Source organism: Delphinapterus leucas, chromosome 1, assembly GCF_059928025.1.
Source record: "Delphinapterus leucas isolate spDelLeu-1000000601 "Yukka" chromosome 1, BTC_Dleu_Yukka2, whole genome shotgun sequence".
Taxonomy (NCBI): domain Eukaryota; kingdom Metazoa; phylum Chordata; class Mammalia; order Artiodactyla; family Monodontidae; genus Delphinapterus; species Delphinapterus leucas.
The window spans coordinates 51,867,210-51,890,117 of record NC_143129.1 but is presented as its reverse complement, the minus strand read 5'-3'; the positions used below and the strand labels follow the sequence as shown (position 1 = coordinate 51,890,117).

General features: G+C 36.9%; 1 protein-coding gene across 12 annotated transcripts in view; it reads right to left on the bottom strand.

Moving 5' to 3' along the window:
• The window catches only part of EDEM3 (ER degradation enhancing alpha-mannosidase like protein 3), a 90,150-nt gene extending 74,761 nt beyond the window's left edge, over positions 1 to 15,389 (bottom strand). For 2 of the 12 annotated variants that reach the window (XM_089909948.1, XM_089909950.1), the window contains exons 1-2: positions 15,018 to 15,389; positions 10,658 to 10,703 (exon numbers count right to left, since the gene is read on the bottom strand). In XM_089909948.1, the coding sequence (XP_089766074.1) occupies positions 10,658 to 10,703; positions 15,018 to 15,178 (207 nt within the window). In that variant the 5' untranslated portion in view covers positions 15,179 to 15,389. Of the gene's footprint in view, positions 1 to 10,011; positions 10,704 to 15,017 lie in introns of those variants that run through there. The other 10 variants (XM_089909956.1, XM_089909986.1, XM_089909965.1 and 7 more) reach the window with 9 other exon arrangements.
• Positions 15,390 to 22,908: the final 7,519 nt, after the last annotated feature.

The window sequence follows — 22,908 nt, the reverse complement described above, 5'->3', positions numbered from 1 at the left end:
GTTGAGGGTCTTAACAGAAAAGGAGGGAAATAAGAAAAACCTGCTGAAGTTTGTATTTTCTTCACCAGGGGAGTGTCCCTAAAAGATTCTTCTAAAATTAATAAAATGTGACTATGAGAAACATTTAGAAGCTAGAATCACTGTATTTACATATTTCAACTTTAGACAATATTTACTGACTACTTGACAAGAATAATAGGATTAATATACTCTTACCTTTCCCCAATTCAACTCAGGATTTTTATCAATTATATTATTATAGGCAGTTTTCACTTTGCATGTTTTCATTATACACTTAAAAATTGAGATCCACAATTTACTTAAATAAACTCTCGAAAACATAGTTCAAATCTCAGGTGCCACTGTATTATTAAGCAATTGCACAGAATGCAAACTTTGATGCTTGTTCTTCAATCCACAGATCACTATGTAAATAATCAGTGATCAATCACACAACTCCTTTCAAAGTGGAATTAGTGACTGATCACTGTGTATCTATTGTTTAGCTCACAGACAGCAAGCATGAAGTTATGTGCCTCCTTGTCACCTAGTGATAATCCTACATGACAGTTTGACAATTTATAAAAATAAATAATCAAAAGAGGAAATTAACCAACGAGGATGAAAGTTCACAAAGAAATGAAAAGTGATAACACTGTAAGTGAAATTCAAATTGAACATAAAAGGGGTTATAGAAGAAACAGCTGACCATGGAATGTTGATACTGCTGCCATTCAAACAGTATCTAGATATGCAGCCAGAGGAATTTAGTGAAGGCCAAATTATCCACGTAGATGAAAAAACTGGTTGTGACATAAAAGGATAAAGACATTGCAGAGGAAATATTGCCTGCAGAAAACTCCCCATTAAAGGAATTCCCAGAGATATTTCATGACACAGAGGGCAAAGGCTAAAATTTTTGAAGCTGATCCAAATATTGAAATTTTTATACCTTCTATACAAGGTATAGCAGAGATGTATGGTCCATATCTTGAGTTATACAATGAGAAGAAGGCAAGCAAGGCAAGCACTGTTCTAACTTAGTGAAGTTTTTGCAAAGAAATAACATTTTAAATTTCAAAGTCTCTAATATTTTGAATTATGGTATACTAAATGATAGTTTCAGCTATTTAAAAAATTTCTCTGTACATTTATATTCATCAGAAAGAAAATTTTTAATGTTTGACAAAGATTTTAAAAAGTTTATAACATTTGTATTCTGGTCTGGAACTATAATTCCCACAGTTGCTAGTGTTAGAATTCTACTTAAATGGAGTCAACACACACCATTTTTCTTTGGCTTCTCCATTCTTGAGTTTTTATTTTGATTCATCTCTTGGTTGTCTGAACTTTGTTCTCATGTAAGTTATTTTTGTTTAGTTATTTTAAAATAGTGTCATCAGTACTGTTATTTTTCTGGTACTTCTGGGTTAGGCTGGCTCTTGCCTTATACTTGAAGAACAATCGAATGGTTATAAAATGCCTGCAACATATGTTCTTTCCTTCAGAAATTTGAAAAGACTATTCCACACCCTTCTTGTTCATTAAGTATCACCTTGGCAAAGTTTCTAAGACTAGTCTGATCTTTTGTACCTTGAAGATGACTTGTTCCTCCTATACCTGTATGTCCACATGATTCTTAATTCTTAAAATTCAGCAAAAATATTCCTGATTCCCAATGTCCAACTCTATCCTACTGCCTCTCACTAAACTCGATTATCTAGATTCCAAACTCACAGCACATTAGCAGCAGAAAAACAGAACAGAGGTCAGGAACACTAAACACATGGTGAACACAAAGGGAAAGATCAAAAATAATTTTTTTAAATTAAAGGGCTTCCCTGGTGGTGCAGTGGTTAAGAATCCGCCTGCCGATGCAGGGGACACGGGTTCGAGCCCTGGTCTGGGAAGATCCCGCATGCCACGGAGCACCTAGGCCCATGTGCCACAACTGCTGAGCCTGCGCTCTAGAGCCCACGTGCCTAGAGCCCGTGCTCTGCAACAAGAGAAGCCACCACAATGAGAAGCCCCGCACACCACAACGAGGAATAGCCCCCACTCGCCGCGACTAGAGAAAACCTGTGCGCAGCAACAAAGACCCAATGCAGCCAAAAATAAATTAATTAAAATTTTTTTTAAATTAAAGTAGACTAAATACAAAAAGCACCGCAGACTGCAATCCTTCAGGTATTTTAAAAAGTTTTGTGCTCTACAATGATTTATTTCCTGAGGAAAGGATTCCAGGCAACAAATGTTTTGATATAATTAGAATCCACATGCAGCTACTAAATTCTGAATTCAATATTTCATAATATTAATACTATATATTTTTAGTATAAATTCCTAATTACTTTTACATGTGTCTTTTAGATGTCAAGTTCCTAACTACTTTTTCAGTTAATTCCAATAGAACCGTGATTTATCAGAATGCACAATGTTTTTATTGCTTTATAGTTTTGTTTTTGTTTTTACATCTTTATTGGAGTATAATTGCTTTACAATGGTGTGTTAGTTTCTGCTTTATAACAAAGTGAATCAGTTATACATATACATATGTTCCCATATCTCCTCCCTCTTGCATCTCCCTCCCACCCTCCCTATCCCACCTGCTTTATAGTTTTATATCTAACACATATAAACAACACTTAGAAGTAACTCAAGATAAATAATATTTTTTAAAACTTGCTGATATATTTTGCAAGGTACTTTGTAAGAGATCATTCAAATGTTAATCTGATTGTAAAGAGCTCTTGACTTTTTAAACCGCTGCTTATAAAGCTTAATACTACTATTTTTAGGGTTTTGCAAAACACTCACAAACATACACAAACACCTTTGTCTGAAATAAACTCAAACCCAAAGCTCATCCAGGTAAGAAAAATATTAATAGCAACTGCAAACCAGAATAATCAAATAAGGGAGTTTTGAACCAGGTGTAAAAATACTTTATGTCCCCGTTTCAACATTAACGATAGAAACAAAACCACAGCCTTTTCTTTGGGTTAACCACAAAGCTAACTACAGTTGGTTTGCATAAATTCAGAGAAATGCATACATGGCACATAAACAGCTGTATTACACTTCAAACATCCTGGCTATTTGAGGTTACAGTAATGCCTTCTCTTCACAATGTATTGCCAAAACAAAGGATAAGAAATTCATACTGCTATGACTCAGAGCCAGAAAAAAAAAACCTTTAAAAATTATCACTCAAAATAAAACTCATGTGATAAAAGAGTCCTATATCAATTAAGTAGAACAGGTGCCTAGCTAAAAGTAAGAGCAAAAACATAAAATAAAACAAAACATAGTAGACTCTCCACATCAGATTCTAAATTTACTGCCACTTTGATATAACTCTGCTTCAAAACACTCAAATCAAAGTGGCATCCAAAACTGACTTTTTAGTAAAACCAATCCCAAAAACTAGGCAAAGGGAAGAGACTTTATTCTACTAATAAGACAAAAGTATTATTTATAATAGTGAGTTATTGAAGATATCAAATCTATTTAATTTCCCATAAAGTTACATACATTTCAAATGGTTTATTCCAGATCCTTATTGTTAAACACCTCCCTCCTTGAGGCAGGTAAGGTATTCCTTCCTAAAATAAAAACTAAATGATACTTAATAAAAGATAGATGTATCATATATTGATAGCATATGCTAATTACTGATTGAACTTGCATAATTTCTCAGTTCTCTTTTCACTCCAAGTCAAATTTTCCTTTTTCCTTTTGTTCACTATTTATACTCACTTATTAAACCATTTTTCAGGTGTTAAGGATTCCATTTATCTAAACTATTAAATTATTAATACTTCTACATTGAACATATGATCCTTGGAGGTAACATATTTTCTGGAATGTTTCTCAGTGCTGAGGAGAAATAAGTAACAAAACTGCAGTTGTCTCATAAAATTTTAAATTAATCACAACAGAGTAGAGTGTTAGCATGCTTTAAAAGTTTCTAATCAAAATACGATGAGAACAAAAGTTTCCAAATTCTTCAATATATGTTAATCAATTTGGTTTTGATCAATGATAAAGTTAATTGAACTTATGAAATAATATTATATGAAATAAATGATAATAAATGATGTTATAATGAAATAAAGTTCTGCTACCAACAGATTGTTTTAGGAAGATTGTTATCAATAATGCAGAAAAAGCATTTGACTTAATTCAGTAAATACCCTGTGATGATGAAAATTCTCAGCAAACTAGAAATAGAAAGGAACTTAATATAGAGCATCTATGAAAAACCTACAGCCAATATCATACTTAACAGTGAAAGGCTAACTGCCTTCTCCATAAGATTAGGAATGAGACAAGGATCTCACCACTTCTTTTCAACATAATACTGTAAGTCCTAGCCACTGCTATAATAAGAAATAAAAGGCACATAGTTTGGAGGAAGGAAGAACGAGAAGTCTTTGTTTGCAGATGACATGATTGACCATGTGGGAAATCCTAAGGAATCTACCAAAAAAGCTACTAGAAATAAGTGAATTTAGCAAGGATCTAAGGTTATCAGAAAAAAGTTGTATTTCTGTATAACATGGACAATTGGAAATTAAAATTTGAAAAACTACCATTTACAATTGCATAAAAAATGTGAAGTAATTATGAATAAATTTAACAAAAGATGTGCAAGACCTGTACACTGGAAAGTACAAACCATTGCTAACAATAAGAACTAAATAAATGGACAGAGACATCATGTTCATGGATTGAAAGACTTGATACTGTTAAGAAGTCAATCTCTCCAAATTGATCTATAGATTTCAACATAATCCCAATCAATAGCTCAATAGGCTTTTTTTTGTAGAAATTGACAACATGATTCTAACATTTACATGGAAATGCAAAGAACCTAAAATATTCAAAACAATTTTGAAAAAGAACAAAGCTGAAAGACTTACATTGCCTGATTTCAGGACTTAATATCACGTAACTCAAGACAGGGTGATATTGATGTACAAATAGATATTTACCAGTGGAAAAAAATACAGAGTCTACAAACAGATCCATGCATATACAGCTAATTGATTTTACAAAGGTGCCAAAGTAATTCAGTGGGGCAAGGAAATACTTTTTTCAACAAATAGTGCTGGAATAATTGGATATCCACATAGAAAAAATATATATATAAAGAAACCTTTACCTCACATCATATATACAAACATTAACTCAAAATGGGTAATAGATCTCATTGAAAAAGCTAAAATTATAAAACAGCTAGAAGAAAACAAGAAAATCTTTGTGACCCTGGGCCAGGCAAATATTTTTTTAGGTAGGCTATAAAAGAGATGAATCATAAAAGAAAAAGGATAAATTGGGCTTGGTCACAATTTAAAACATTTGCACTTCAAAAGATATTAAGAAATTAAAAGGCAAAGTACAGACAGGGAGAAAATACCTGCAAAACACAGATGTGATAAAGGACTGATATCCAGAAAATATATATCTCTTATGACTCAGTTATAACAGGACAAATGACCTGATTTTAAAATGGCAAGAGATCTGAACAGATGTTTCACCAAAAAAAGATTTACTAAGCACATGGAAAGATTTTCAACATCATTAGTCATCAGAAAAAAATCAAATTAAAATCACAACAAAATACCACTACACACCCACTAGAATGGCTAAAATTAAAAAGACTGAAAATACATAGTGTTGGAGAAGGTGTGGAGCAACTAAAATTCTTATAATTGCTTGTGTGGAATGCAAAATGTTACAGTCACTTTAGAAAAGTTTGGCAGTTTCTTATAAAAAGTTAAACTTAACCTTCCCATATGACCTAGCAATCCCATTCCTAAGTATGAAAATGTATGTCCACATAAAAATTTGCATTCACAGGTTCACAGCAGTCTTTTAGTAATAGCCAAAGACCAGAAACAAGCTAAATATTTATCAACTGGTGAATGAATAAATAAACTGTGTTCTATCAAATCAACGAATACTACTGAGCAATAAATAGGAACTACAATATCTCCAACAACACGGACAAATCTCAAAAACAGCACGCTACAGGAAAGAATGTGAACCAAAACACTACATACATATTTTAAGATGTCATTGATATGAAATCCTAGAAAAGGGAAAACTAGTGACAAAGAGCCAATCACAATGGTTGCTAGAGGTCAGAGGTGGAGAAAAGGAACTGACTGCATAGGAGCATGAGGAAGCTTTTTGGGGTGATGGAAATGTTCTAGATCATAAATGTGGTGGTGGTTAAACAACTATATACAACTGTCTGACTCAGAACCATGCATTTGAAATTGGAAATCTTTTTCTCTATAAATTCTACCTAAATAAATAGAAAGACCTGGTTCTATTAAAATCCTACATGGAATATCAGAGTGTGATTTAAAAAAACAAAAACTATGAGAGGATACTAGAGAATTTCTTAAGTCGTTTTGGCAGATTTTTAGGATGTTCTGTAAGTAGAGGCCAAGGAACAATGGTTAATAAAAGGTAGTCCTACAATCGTCTATGCAAAAAAATGTACATACATTTATATCTTCCCTCCTCCCAACTATTAATATCACTTCTAAACTACTTTATTTACAGCAAGTACTCTTTTTGATGAAGAAACTATCAAAAAGAAACATTAGGTACACAGTTTCAAAAAGGAAATATGAAAAAGTTCTAGAGATGGATGGTGATATTTACACAACAATGTGAATGTAATTAATGCCATAGGACTGTACACTTAAAAAGGGTTAAAATGGTAAATTTCATGTTATGTATATTTTACCACAATAAAAAATGTTTTTAAAAAATTAGAAAAAAAATAATTCTAAGAAAACTTACATAAATCTAGAAATCCACAAGAAAGTTACATTTTAAAACAGTTCCTTTTATTTAAATGATAAAGACTGATCTCTTTCTCTGAACTGTGCACTCACAAAATCAAGCTTAAAAGTGGTTATTGGTATGATGCTACTAGTTAAAGGAAACTGTGCTTACCAACGATTTTAGAGTTTATTTATAATGTTTAGGGCTCTACCAAAGTAGTTTCTGCTTATAACAGTGAATAATTGAGTTATCTACAGTAGACAGGAAAAACATTACAAGACAAAGATCAGATCAGAGAGCTCAGATCCAAAATGGTTATTTGGTGGCCTAAATACACGTATTTTGTCATCTAAATTAATCTGCAAACAGACCTCAGCACAAATACTAAAAACATGCTAATAGAAGCCCTAAAGTAGCTGTGGTCTAAGGTAAATAAGGTCACTCAAGAACTGCCAAAACAAACATCTAATTTCATGCTATTTGGGGAAAAGAGAAAGCCATCTGTGCAATTCATTGTGGATAAACTGCAGTCTAACTGGGGCTAGAGATCTGTCAAGTACAGTTGTTACGATTGTCAGTACTTATGCTATTAATTGATAAAATCAGAAAATTCCTGGATGTAACACCAAGAGATGGTAGAGATGCAGTAATCTAACTAAGGCTGGCAGGGCATTGTTATTGAAAAACAGCATTAATAGAACCTGGGGAGTCATTAAAAAAAAAAAAAAGCTCAAAGGCTGCATGCCTAGAACAAGGAAAGAATGAGTGTGTTTGAAGAAAGTTCTATGCACAATCTGGGGAATGAGTTCTGAGTTAAAGCCTCGACAAATTTTAGGAGGGCAATTTCAATCTCAGGTAGAGAATGAATTACTGGTAGCAGTGATGGTAGCAGCAGCAGTTGGTAGCAGTAAACTCTTACACAGTGCTTCCTATTTGCTGGACACAAGTTCTAAGCACTTTAATTGTATTAACTTGTTTAATCCTTGCAACAACATTGTGAGGCAGGTGAACCATTTTAGAGAGATGAAGAAATACAGGGAGATCTGGTAACTTTCCCATTGTAACCCAGCTGGTAGGTGGCAGAGCCACCTCAGGGTGTCCTGCTTCATTTCCAGAGTTCTTGCTCTTAATCATATTATTTTGCTTGTCTTTGGAAAATAACAGTGTTTTCCCGGGAACCAAGAAAGTTAAAAGGAATTGCTGTAATTGTATACTAGACTGGAGAGAAATATTTTTAAAAACTAGTAAGAAATGAAAAGTTTTCAACATTTATTAAATGCCTACCACGTGCCAGGCATTTTACATTTTAGCATAGGAGGCAACTGACTACACCAAAGTAAACAGAGTTATAGATCCCCAAATTTACCATTAACTTGTATTTTTAATAAAATTTACTAAATGATTTCTTTGATTTTAAAAGGCAAAGATACATCACAATAATCAAATGCAAAAAACAATCCGATTACACCTTCACAAGAATTCAGTTCAGTTCTTTCAAAACCAAAAAACCAAAACATAAAACATTTATGTACCAGGCATGATGCTAGCTAGGCACAGGCACAGAAGATGAATTTATTAAAAATTAAAGAAAATGGTCTCTTGTTCTCAAAAATCCTAGAATCTACAATAATCCTTTGTACTTATCCCCATTTTACATAGGAAGACACTGCTCAGGGGGATTAAATGATCTGTTTAGGGTCCAAGCTAAATAGCTGAGATAGGATTTGAACTCAAACCCGTCTCACTATAAAACCTATATACACTTTTACTCTACAGCAAGCTAACAGTGTTTCTGAGTATAGGAACTAGAAAAAATTTTCAGCTGACTTCATATAACAAGTACAGGGCACCTGGTCTCTGTTTAATATTTTAGAACTGTTTCATGTTAGTTGAGAACTTGAAAAGGGGAAGTGTGAATTCTAGACTAAATCTTGGGTTACAAACCTCACATAAATTGAACATAGCACAAGTACATTGCAAGAGTCACTCATGTTGTAAAACAGTTGAATATTTTAAAATACATATTGCAGTAGACTGCAGGTGGGTGTGACTCCACTGGAAAAATGGAGAGGGGTGTTAATTCCAGGAGTTTCCAGTCTTTGGAATTGAAATCCCTCTCTTTTAGATCTTATAGGCAGGTGGGTATAATAGAAAGTTACCCAGTTAGGGTCCAATAAATAGGAATTGGACCAGGAAGTCCTCTGAGGGCTGCCCTTGGTACCTGCTCTGTCAGAAACCCATTTCTATAGTAGGAAAAAATGTACTGATATAACTTTCAGCTGTTTACCTAATAAGGAACAAGATGTTAAAGATACCGTGCTTTACAAAGAGAGGATCCTATTCAGAGTGAGATGTATTGAATTAATCCAGCTGTACACCACTGCATTCAACTTTGGAACGAAAAGTATGCATTTATGACATGGCTTAGGTTTGAGGGTGTATCCTGGACCCACTTGGCCACCTTCAAACTACTAGCTTAGATTTGTTAAATTATGCTTTGCCCAAACTGAATTAACCAGGGATAAATGATTTTGAAAGAAATGTTAAGGGAATGGCTGAGTCTCGAGAAATGAATTCAAAACTGTGTTTTCAACATGGTTAAAAATACCTGAAACTTCATCTCCATCATGTCCTAAAAACATTTAAGAACTCAGTATGTGCTCTTAAAAACTGTACAGTATAAAAGGGAATAAGAATTATCAAATATAAGACATGTTTAAAAAATACAAAAATGCATAAAAGCATAGGTACTTACATGTTCATAAAGATAATGTCAATATATAAAGATTTTTGGGTAATAGAAAAATAGACTCAGAATCAGTTGAAAAATTCTTAAAGCAGAATCAATTAAAGTTAGTGCTCTGCCAAACTTTTCCCAACTACATTTTATAGGCCTTAATCATAAAAGAAGATCTGCTGACATAACAAGGCATAAGAAGTAATTCTCAGAATAATTTGATTAAACTCTTCAAAATTACACAAATTTACATGTAAAATTATGTTTTGAACTCTAAAATTTGCTGGCTAGTTATCTTTTAAAAATTATTATCACTATGTTTTTGCAGTTTAAGATCATTTTATTGAGTGGCAAGAGGTGGCCAGGGCGGGGGAGCAGCTACAGATGTCCTTCCCCACCTCCTACCCCTGTACTATAGGGGGATTAAATTTTTAATTGTGGTTCAAAACATGTAACAGAAAATTTACCATCTTTAAGTGTAAGTTTAGCAGCGTTAAGTATATTCACCATGGCGCAACAGGTCTCCAGAACTTTTTCATCTTGTAAAACTGAACTTGCTACTTCATCTCAAGTGAGCACTAAGACATTTTAAAACAATATGGATCAGCATATCTAGAAAGCAAAATATATTCAAATCAAGGCATACTATGAGGATATAATTTGGACAGAAACTAGGTGACAGTTTGACTCTCTTAAGCAATTGTTTTTTTCAGAGTGAATAAAGTAATTTTGTAAATAGTTTTTTTTTTAATTAAGAGAATCAATTTCCTTAAGGCCAGAGATAACATCTTATTCATGTTTACATCCACCTTAACTATATATTTAATAAACACTGTTGATAGCATCAAAGGAAACTATTTAAATACAAAGTTTCATAATCTAATTCAATTTATTCTTACCTATTCAATAAATTGGTTCTCTAAGAACCACTATCAGGAATACTCTGTTAGTCTATGTTTGTACTATTTTTTAAAAACTTCCTTAAAAAAAATTAATAACAATTTTTTAAAGGAAATAAAACATATTAATTCAGGTTTTAAAATTCCCAGTTGACTGTGCTCACATAATAATCAGCTCTCATAAATGGTATATAAAGATAAGCTTTCTACTTACCATGTAGTTACCGTAAGCATGATCAAACATTTCCAGTACTTGATTCCTAATTTTAAAAGAGCAGAAATGGGAAAAAGTTAAGTATATTCTATTTATTGTCTTTCAAAAAGTTAATGCTCCTTCATAAACATATACCAATAAAAAACAAAAGAAAAATTTAGTTAGGAAGGAACACAAACAGGGTCAGGAAATACACCCATGTTAGTAGGCAAGCTTTCACGAATCACGCAGAGATGAGCCAAACTTTTCCTATTCTAGCAATTTATGTAAAAGTCATTTTATAATATTTCCTAAGAAAACTGCTGAATGATACATGCCATGCAGAGAAGAAAATCTGATGATGAAAAACAATTACCTCTTAACAAAATTATTTAACATAAATGTCTTGAAAGGGGAAAATATTGAAGAGACCCAAAAGAAATAATTGTTATCATTTATTGCTTATACTATACATTCTACCAAAAGAAAGGGGTTGGTGTGTGTATTGCTAAGAAATAACGATACTCTATGAAGCCTCTGCCTTTCCCCTTAAATGAATAAGATCACTAATGCCTAGTTTAACACATTTCTGTTTATGTCTGTCATATTTCCAAAAGATACATTTTATGATGTACCTTTGGCTCCTTTAAAAAACTTTGTCAAAAGTCAAATAAACAATATTTACCCCTGATATGAGAAAACTAATTCTCGAAAAGAGATCTGTGTATTTTGGCTAACTCTGTTTCTCAAAATCCCCAAAATGGCTGTGTAAAATGGAAATTTCTGATCCCCACGCCAGATTTACTAAGTCAAAATCTGTAAGATTGGGACCAAGGAATCAGTCTTTCAATTAAACACTCTCAAATTGGGGGAGTGAGGGTTATAGGAAAAACTGCAAAAAATGTTATGGCTAGGCAAGGCCAAGTCTCTCAATAATTAGCAGAAGAAAAATATTTTAATAATCTTTTATTAATTCTTACTATTATTCCCAAAGTTCCAATCACTAATGGCAAGAATTGAAGAGAATATTAAAGAAAATGGCTGGATATATTTTTACTTTACCTCCTGTTATATTGCAATTATCATTTTAAAAATTGTAATCACAGATGATGAAATACTGGTAATAATATAGCTAGCAGACAGAAAAGGACTAATTTCCAGATCCTGGCTATAATAACCAGCAGAATCAAGTACACTCAAACTTGTGAACTGAACAAGCTAAGTCCTGACAACTTTTTACAAATAATAATCATTTAAAAACACCTAATCATTAACAAGGTGATAAGTCACTTTGCCAAAACACTAATTCTTTATATGTTTATATGTATGATAGAATATGGATCAAGTTATCTCAGAAAATTACAGAGTATCTCAAAAAATCCTTCTAGACTTTTTTTTATTATATTGCAGGTGATAAAGAGCTCTCAAATTAGCTAATAAACAAACCAAAAAAAAAGGAGCCAAATTTTCCCTTCAAGCACTGATATCAATAAATGGAATATGGAAATTCTCTTTTCCTTCCCCTGAAATAGAATTAATACAAAATTGTTGTCAAGAAGTAAATTTCTGTAACTGGTAATAGTAGGGCCTAGACACGTGTATTACAGGTAACATAAGCTTTAACTTGTTAACCCAACTTTGCAAGCATTCAAGCTTCAAGACTATGAATAAATCACGACTGCAAACAAGGACACATTATTTTCCAATCCTTACATTCATGCAGCACATGATCATCAAATTTCACAACAAATACTTCAAAGTGAGGTATTTAATATCCAGTTGAGCTCTCTCTCTTTCCTAATTACACATATAAGTCCTAACACTCATTTAAATACAGAATGGCAGAATAATTACTATATTATATAGAGATTTTTTTTCTATAAGGTTTTATATCTATTCAACAACTGGATAAAAATGTATTGGAAATTAGATCTATAAATCAGCTTTTTCTATAGTTACATTGCTTGCCAACATGCTACAGAAATTGAACTGTTTTATACTTCATTTTTTAAGTAAAAACATTAACAACTTTTGTAACATTTAAAACACAAAAACAAAAAATGAATTCCAGGAAGTATAAGACTACATATAACCAGGTAAATAATTCCATAAACTATAAACTGCAAGCAACCGAGCAATTGCTTACTATTCATGATAATTTCAGTCTTTATCATCAGTTTAGTTTGGGCGGGGGGTAGGGAAAGGGATAGGCATTTTGTTTTTTATCATAAATCATTATTTGGATTTTCAAAAAAAATTGTACAGGTAAACCTAATAAATCATAGTTCCGTTTCCTGAAAATTCCTGGATGAGAAAGCAGTCAAGCAACGTGTATTTGTGGTTTGTAGCTATAGACTCTTACTCTACTCTTACCTTAGAGTAAGGCAATCTAAATTAACAAGCCTAAATAACTGTAACTTCACTTTCATAAATGATCTCAAAATTTGAGCTGAAATCTCAAGCCAATTTGGTTGGAGCTCTAGAGTTAAAAATTTATTTTGGTCAAAAATGAGTTATCCAATGACTTTTCTTCAAACAAAAATTTTTAACAAAAAAAGGAGAAAGGGGAGTTGTGATCAAATAAAAATACTTGCTGTCCTTAACAGACTTGAAGCTTCTCTCTCCAAGTCTTATGGAAGTGTAGCAGAGTGGAGTGAGCACAGGCTCTGAAGTCATACAGACCCGGGTTTGAATACTGGCTCCAACATTTACTTAGCTCTGTAACGTTGAACAAGTCAACCTTGAGTCTCAATTTCCTCATCTGCAAAATGGGGATCGCATCCACCTCATTAAGAAGTAGAGAGGATTACAGAGATAGTATATGTAAAGTGCCTGGCACAGAGTAGGGTATTCAGTAAAGCAGTTATCAGTGATACATTAAATTCACAAAGAGAAAATTTAAGACACTTATTAGAGTTTACTGGTAATTTTGTTTTGATAACTGACACTTTAAATTTTCCAACAAGTGTCTTTTATTGCTATTTTATTTAAAAACTAATACAAGACTCTTGCAACAATTTAAACAATATGGAAGTCTGTATATGTCGATAAAATAAAACCTGATGGTTTGACCTCACCTCCATTGTAACTCCAGGAGGTAGTCATCTTTCCATGTTTTTCTGAGCTTAAACAATTTCTTCTCCGTTTTTTTGTGTTTTTTTTAAAATATGGGATACTACAGATAGTATTCTACAGCTTACATCTTTTTGGCCTTGGGAGTATATTCTGGGTAGCCTTCCGATGACCTAACTCCTCCTTAGTATCTGAATATTATTCCATAATATGGATGCTCCAAGGAACAGCTCTGTTCTTTCAAAATGCACATCCCTGTACACCTATCTCTACTTTAATAGTGCTTTTATTTCTGTAGGATAGATTCCCTGAGATGGGATTAATGAATCAAAGAATACATACAATTTAAATTTTAGGAGACTGTCAATAAATTACAGCAATTTACACTCCCACCAAGTTTCTTCTCATACCTCAACTATCCAGTCAGTACTCCATCCACGTATTGTGTTTTGTATTTACCAGCCTGATGGCAAAAAACCCAGCTATTTCATTGTTTTAGTCAGCATCTCTCACATTTATGAGGTTGAGTAACTTCATGTTTATTGACCATTTGCATTTCCTCTTGTGTGAATTAACTCTTCACACCCTTTGCCCATTTTCTACTGGTTCTTGGCTTTTTCCTTATTCATTTGTGGGACCTGGTGTGTATTAGGAACACTTACTCTAAATTAAATGCTGTACATATAACGTATGATTTTATGACTTTCAAGACTGATAAAACTACTTTGAGTAAAGTGAATAGGTATATTTAATTGAGGCTTTTGAATACTACCATCAAATATTGTTCTACTATGAAAATGCAGTGCAAAAAACCACTGCAAGGAAATGGTAAAATGTGTAAAGTTCAAGTTCCAATGAACGCCCCCTATTCCGTAACAGGTGTAAACATGATTTCCTTAACTGCTGTGAGATCAGCAACATTTCCCACCTGGGAGCTCACTTGTGCAAGAAATCTAACCACGTCTCTGATGAAAGGCAACCTCGGAACTCTCGCGCGCAGGGAAACGGTGTGTAGCCCCCTTCACGGGCCAGTGACATGGCAGCCGCGTTGACACACCGCGGCTGGCCTTAAGGAGCCTGCACGTGTCACAGACGGCCCGGGCGACACCCCGACAGTCCCGCGAGGTAGCATCGCGGGCGGCGACCCCCACTTTCCCGGACCCTGTCCACCCCGCCAGGGTTCTCTCGAGGTAACAGCCGTCCCAATCGCGACAGGAGAGGCCACTGGGCGCCCGGGTCGCAATGACAGGCACCTCGCCCGTGGTCAGCCTCACGAGGAAACCCACCCCAGGCTTCCAAGCACCCTTACCCAAGCTTCTGTTTCTCCTCCCTACTCATGGGCGAGGCCCCCGCCGTCCACACGGACGTGGCCGACACGAGGCAGAGCGCGGCCGTCGCCGCCACCAGGCTCCATGGCGCTCGCTGGGGGACCGAGTACCCAAAGCCCCGGCCGCCGCCGGCTTCGCTCATGGCCCCGCGGTTCCGCGCACGCGCAGCTGCTACGCCCGGCCGGTGGGACACATTGCCGGACGCCGGTGGCAAAGGAGCTGCGAGCCGTGTCGAGGCCGGGATGCGGAGGAACGCGAGCGTCCGCCGTCGCCGAGCTGCTTCCCGAAGCCACTAAGCCGGTCCCTAGCGCCAGCGCTGCCACCGCCCTCCGCTCTCAGCAGCCCAGAGCACCTCCCCCAGCTTTCCGGTGTCGTAGTCTAGGAAACCACCTCCCCAAACGCTACTTCCGGGTAGGGCCCAAGACGCTGAGCCTCAAGGCCAATAGGGGCCGGATCGGAGAGGGGCTGGCCCGGGGGACAGGAGAGAGCATTGGCTGGGAGAAGTGAGACGTGGACAAAAGGCGGGACCGGGGATGGACCTTTCGCCTCGGCCATCCTCCGACCCGTGAACTTGAGGCCTGAAAACTACCGCTCCCAGCGTGCACTGCTTCCTCCGCGGCTCTCTCGCAATCCGACTCCACCGGGCTAAATTTCCACTCTGGGTGGGCGCGCTGCACCCTGTGACGTGTGGTCCCCCGAGGGGCTCGGGCGGTTCCTGCGATCCCTCCTCCCCCGGCTCCCTGCAGCCAGCCGCCCTACTCCGTGGGCTGCCGAGTCCCGGAGAACCCGTCAGCTCTTTATCCCTCTTCCTACGTGTGCGTTTCGCTGAGGGCTGGCAGGATGAGGCTCAGACGGCCTCAGATCAGTGCTGCACGCCTTAGGGAAAAGTAGTCCTATTGGAGTAGTCTTCTACCTTCAGGGAGATTTCAATACTGTAACAGCAAAAATGAATTGAGCCTTTGACGGCAATGTGCTGAGAGTTTTACTTGCATTCTCTCATGCACTCTTCTCAACTCTAATAGGTGAGTACCACCACCGCCCCCATTTTGCAAACGAGGAAACCGAGGCCAGAGAAGTTAGGTAATGAGCCTCGTCACACTGCTGGGTTAGATTCCAACCAGCCTCTGTGACTTGGAAGCCCTTGCATGTAACCACAAGAGTGAAGGAGGGCACGGGGGGGCCTCGTACTTGATTAATAATAGTCATCTAGAAAGCTCAATGTAAGGAAGCTAGTGTGAGCTGCAAAGAAAGTTTAATGAAAATTGGAACTTGCAATTAATTTTGATGGCCGAGGGAAAATGAGGAGTAAAATCCCCTTGAAAAACCACACTGTTTTTCTTGTGTAATAATTCAGTAGGTAGGTGCGGAGTTTAGGAGCTTGGTCGTGACCTCTGTGACCACAGGAAATCGCTTACTCTTACCCTCAGCAGCTCAGCTGTTCTTCCTTGATTTCTATCATCTTACATCCTCTGCTTCCCAATCAGACCGACCATTCAGGTGACACCAATGACTCCTCGGCCTTTATTACCCCTCTCTGTCTTAAAATTTTAAGGTTTTCTTTTCGTCGGTTTCTCTTTGTACCATCATATCCCTGTGGTTGATTTCTAACTCAGTGTCTGTCCTGATCTCCAGACCCACATTTCCACCTCTCCAATAGAAATTCCCTTCTGTCTGGCCCAAGGGTAAGCTCAAATATAATAATGTTAACTGACTCAATATGTCAGAATCATCTTCAACTCATCCTCCTCCTTCACAGTCTATGCCCAATCACTTGACAATTACATAGATTCTACTTCTGCTATCACTACCTTTCTTTCTACTCCTGCTTCTGCTCAGTTCAAGCCTCCATTACCTCTTTCCTGAACCATCACAATAGCCTCCTAAATTATCTCCTTGCCACCCTAACTTTTCTCTACATTGCTACCAGAGTTGGCATTCAAGGACATGTACAAACCCTCTGAACATGTTATCTCCCTTCTACCCCTGCCCTGCACTCAAGTCCTATGAGAAAACTAACAGATTCTCATACTATATCCTTCCTATGCCTTTGCTGTTACCATCCCCTCTGCTGTCCCACCATCTTTGTCTGTAGAATACTCACTACCCATTAAGTCTCTGCTCAGATTCCACCTCCACAAAATCCTTCCAAAACCTTCCAGCCATTAGACATCATCCTCCCATTGTATTCTGTGTCCTTATTATTGTGTTTTTCACAGTCAGCCATGTCCACTACATTGTGACTGCATGGAGGGTATTGACCTTACCTTATTTATATGTATGTTCCAAAACTCAGCACTGTGCCTCTCATATTACACATGCTCAATAAATGTTGGGTATACTTACCTGTTTCCTTATCCCTTCAGTTTCCGTATCTATAAAGTGGGAATAATAGTTCTTATCTACTTACATGGAGGCTGTGAAAACACATGAGGTCACTTCTGTACAATATTTCATTTTATCCTTTGTACAGACCTGCAACCCTATGTTGGTCCCATCCTGGATCCTCTTTGGCAGCTTTAATGATGAAGTTAGCTAGGTAAATAATACCTGTGAATTGTTCTTGGCTCTGGCACAGAGAACACGGCAAGCTAAAGGTCAACACGAATCATTCAGAATTTGAAAACTAGAAACAAAGAAAATAGAAAAACAGTCAGCGACCTTCAATTATATTGAAATGTGGTCAATCTTCTTTGCCTTCCTGATGTTCCAATCCTTTATAAGAAGTCAATATTGACTAGTAACTGTCACTGAGAAACAATGTTCTCAAAAAGAAAAAGTACTGGCTTTTAATGTGTAGCATTTTCTGGGATTTTTTTCCCCTTGGCTTATTTGTTTTTAAGCTAACACTGCACTTTAAAGGTGTATAATGATAACACAGAACATATTCTTTGTTGACTTGCTAAATAATAAGCATCTTTTTCTCTCTTACTGAAATTCAATTTCTAGCCAATGGTTGAGTCCATTTTTCACTAATCTCTGCAAAACCATAAGGATAAAAGCTGTGGCCTAAAAAGCATTGCAAGTTAACGTATCTAAAGTGGAGCCTGTGGAAGTGAAATAAAAATATATTAACAAAGTGCATTTCAAAAAAGAACCCATTTAAACCCCTTACTGGAAATAATAGAAATTCTTAGCTCACTGGCACTTTGTGAACACCAGGAAAGTTTGACATTCATTATTTCAAAACCTACACACAGTATTTTAGAACTTATATACTTAGTGATAAAATGTATATAGGAAACACAACCTTCCGAGACTGAACCAGGAAGAAATAGAAACTATAAGCAGACCGATCCCAAGCACTGAAATTGAAACTGCGATTAAAAATCTTCCAACAAACAAAAGCCCAGGACCAGATGGCTTCACAGGCAAATTCTATCAAACATTTAGAGAAGAGCTAACACCTATCCTTCTCAAACTCCTCCAAAATATAGCAGAGGGAGAGACACTCCCAAACTCATTCTACAAGGCCACCATCACCCTGATACCAAAATCAAAGATGTCACAAAAAAAGAAAACTATAGGCCAATGTCTCTGACGAACATAGATGCAAAAATCCTCAACAAAATACTAGCAAACAGAATCCAACAGCACATTAAAAGGATCATACACCATGATCAAGTGGGGTTTACTCCAGGAATGCAAGGATTCGTCAATATATGCAAATCAATCAATGTGATACACCATATTAACAAATTGAAGAGTAAAAACCATACGATCATCTCAATAGATGCAGAAAAAGCTTTTGACAAAATTCAACACCCGTTTATGATAAAAACTCTCCAGAAAGTAGGCATAGAGGGAACCTACCTCAACATAATAAAGGCCATATGTGACAAACCCATGGTCAACATCGTTCTCAATGGTAAAAAACAAACCATTGCCACTAACATCAGGAACAAGACAAGGTTGCCCACTCTCACCACTATTATTCAACATAGTTTTGGAAGTTTTAGCCCCAGCAATCAGAGAAGAAAAAGAAATAAAAGGAGTCCAAACTGGAAAAGAAGAAGTGAAACTGTCACTGTGTGCAGATGACATGATACTATACATAGAGAATCCTAAAGATGTTACTAGAAAACTACTAGAGCTAATCAATGAATTTGGTAGAGTAGCAGGATACAAAATTAATGCACAGAAATCTCTTGCATTCCTATACACTAATGATGAAAAATCTGAAAGAGAAATGAAGGAAACACTCCCATTTACCATTGCAACAAAAAGAAGAAAATACCTAGGAATAAACCTACCTAAGGAGACAAAAGACCTGTATGCAGAAAACTATAAGACACTGATGAAAGAACTTAAAGAAGATACAAACAGATGGAGAGATATACCATGTTCTTGGATTGGAAGAATCAACATTGTGAAAATGACTCTACTACCCAAAGCAATCTACAGATTCAAAGCAATCCCTATCAGACTACCAATGGCATTTTTCACAGAACTAGAACAAAAAATTTCACAAGTTGTATGGAAACACAAAAGACCCCGAATAGCCAAAACAATCTTGAGAAAGAAAACGGAGCTGGAGGAATCAGGCTCCTGGGCTTCAGACTATACTACAAAGCTACAGTAATCAAGACAGTATGGTACTGGCACAAAAACAGAAATATAGATCAATGGAACAGGATAGAAAGGCCAGAGATAAACCCACACACACATGGTCACCTTATCTTTGATAAAGGAGGCAAGAGTATACAATGGAGAAAAGACAGCCTCTTCAATAAGTGGTGCTGGGAAAACTGGACAGCTACATATAAAAGAATGAAATTAGAACACTCCTAACACCATACACAAAAATAAACTCCAGGGGTTTCCCTGGTGGCGCAGTGGTTGAGAGTCTGCCTGCCGATGCAGGGGACACAGGTTCGTGTCCCGTTGCAGGAAGATCCCACATGCCGTGGAGCGGCTTGGCCCGTAAGCCATGGCCGCTGAGCCTGTGTGTCCGGAGCCTGTGCTGCAACGGGAGAGGCCACAACAGTGAGAGGTCCATGTGCCGCAAACACACAAACAAAAACTCCAAATGGATTAAAGACCTAAATGTAAGGCCAGACACTATAAAACTCTAAGAGGAAAACATAGGCAGAACACCCTATGACATAAATCACAGCAAGATCTTTTTGACCCACCTCCTAGAGAAATGGAAATATAAATAAATGGGACCTAATGAAACTTAAAAGCTTTTGCACAGCAAAGGAAACCATTAAAAAGACAAACCTCAGAATGAGAGAAAATATTTGCAAATGAAGCAACTGACAAAGGATTAACCTCCAAAATATACAAGCAGCTCATGCAGCTCAATATCAAAAAAACAACCCAATCCAAAAATGGGCAGAAGGCCTAAATAGACATTTCTCCAAAGAAGCTATACAGATTGCCAAGAAACACATGAAAAGATGCTCAACATCACTAATCATTTGAGAAATGCAAATAAAAACTACAATGAGGTATCACCACACACCGGTCAGAATGGCCATCATCAGGAAATCTACAAACAATAAATGCTGGAGAGGGTGTGGAGAAAAGGGAACCCTCTTGCACTGTTGGTGGGAATATAAACTGATAGAGCCACTATGGAGAACAGTATAGAGGTTCCTTAAAAAACTTAAAATAGAACTACCATATGACTCAGCAATCCCACTACTGGGCATATACCCTGAGAAAACCATAATTTAAAAGAGTCACGTACCACAGTGTTCATTGCCGCACTGTTTACAATAGCCAGGACATGGAAGCAAGCTAAGTGTCCATCGACAGGTGAATGGATAAAGAAGATGTGGCACATATATACAATGGGATATTACTCAGCCATAAAAAGAAACGAAATTGAGTTATTTGTAGTGAGGTGGATGGACCTAGGGTCTGTCATACAGAGTGAAGTAAGTCAGAAAGAGAAAAACAAATACCGTATGCTAACACAGATATATGGAATCTAAAAAAAAAATGATTCTTATGAACCTAGGGGCAGGACAGGAGTAAAGACACAGACATAGAGAATGGACTTGACATGGGGAGGGGGAAGGGTAAACTGGGACGAAGTGAGAGAGTGGCATGGACATATATACACTACCAAATGTAAAATAGCTAGTGGGAAGCAGCTGCATGGCACAGGGGGATCAGCTTGGTGCTTTGCAACAACTTTAGAGGGGTGGGATAGGGAGGGTGGGAGGGAGACGCAAGAGGGAGGGGATATGGGGATACACGTATGCATACAGCTCATTCACTTTGTTGTACAGCAGGAACTAACACCACACTGTAAAGCAATTATACCCCAATAAAGATGTTTTTAAAAAATGCATATAGGAGTTAAACGAGAGACTTTGGTGTGTTATACAGGAAAAACACTGGTGGAAAGCATTAAAGAGAATAGGGATAAGGACTTTTAAAGACTATGGAAGAGATTTTAGATGCATTAAGCCCATTAAAAATTGTAGGAAATAAGAGCCATTTATAAAATGCCCTTTAATTGGATAAGAGTTTGTTTGCACAGCCTTGCAGCTTATGTAAATATGTATGCTCACCTGGTGTTCTCATTACTTGCTTGCGTGGATGAATCAGGAAATAATAGGGAGGGGTTGGAGCCCTGGTTAGAATCAGGAAATAGGGAGGGGTTGGAGCCCTGGTTAGAATCATATGCATTCACAAACATAAAGGAGAGTCTCCACTTTAATATGGCTGAGGAATTGTCCCAGGAGGCTGCGACCAGTTGTGGGAGACTGACCTATAGCAGCAGGTCCTAAATGGCTTGAATTCTTCAGTATGACAGATCTAATTACTCCTAAAACTCTAGTGTAGAATTTGGGAGTGGTGATTTTGTCATTCTTCAAATTGCTTTTCCTGTTATTTGAGAATGTATGGAATTTACAGAACATTTTTCTTTCTGAGAACTCAGTCTTGCAAACATTAAATAAATAAAGACAGTACTTATTCTACATTTACAACCAAAGAGTACTTCATGAAAAAGGTACTCGGTGAATGTTGCGGCCTGACTCCATTATTGGCTCTCTGACTGAGGTTTCTAAATTCCAAGAAAGAGAATGGGAAATTTGAATGATTCACTGCCCCCAGAGATGTCCCCAGGGCTTTTTCCGCCTCTCAGTCAGAGTTGAGATCTTCCACATTGCTTCAGCTTCAGATTATTATCTCGCTTCTCTCGGTGGCACCTGCACCAGCTCTCTCAGGCAAGAAGAGGTTTTTCTCCTACGGCATGTTTAAGGTTGATCTCACCCTTGTGCTTGTGTCTCTCATTCTGTAGCCATTTTTCATGTACTTCATGTATCAGAAACAACTCCAAGTCACATGGCTCTTCACAAGCAAGTGCATCTTGCCTCTGGCCCCTCTCCTAAGTCCACATTTTGTACTACCAATTTAGTTTCTACTTCACGTGTTAGTCTGGCCACAAGGTTTTAAGTCAGTACCATTCAACAACATTCTGCACAGCTTGCATTGGTAGCTTAATGGTGACTCTGAGCCAGCTCTGCTGCTTATTAGCCATGTTATCATATGCAAATTACACAACTTTTTGTGCCTTCGTTTCCTTATTTGTAAAATGGGAATAATAGTACCTACCCCCGCATTTTTTAGGAGGATTTAACTGTTTAATTGTTGTAATACCTTCATTATCAGGGTGTTGTTAAGATGATGTGTGTAAAATATTTAGCACAGTTTGAAAGAGCTCAATAAATAATAGCTATTGATAGTCTCATTATTATGGAGTAGAAAATTTGCCATTTTCAGAGTAGGATTCAAGGGTGCAAATGAACTATTCCTAGTCCACGGCTGAAGATTAATGGACTTTGTAATTTAAAAAAAATTTTATTTTATATTGGAGTATAGTTGATTTACAATGTTGTGTTAGTTTCAGGTGTA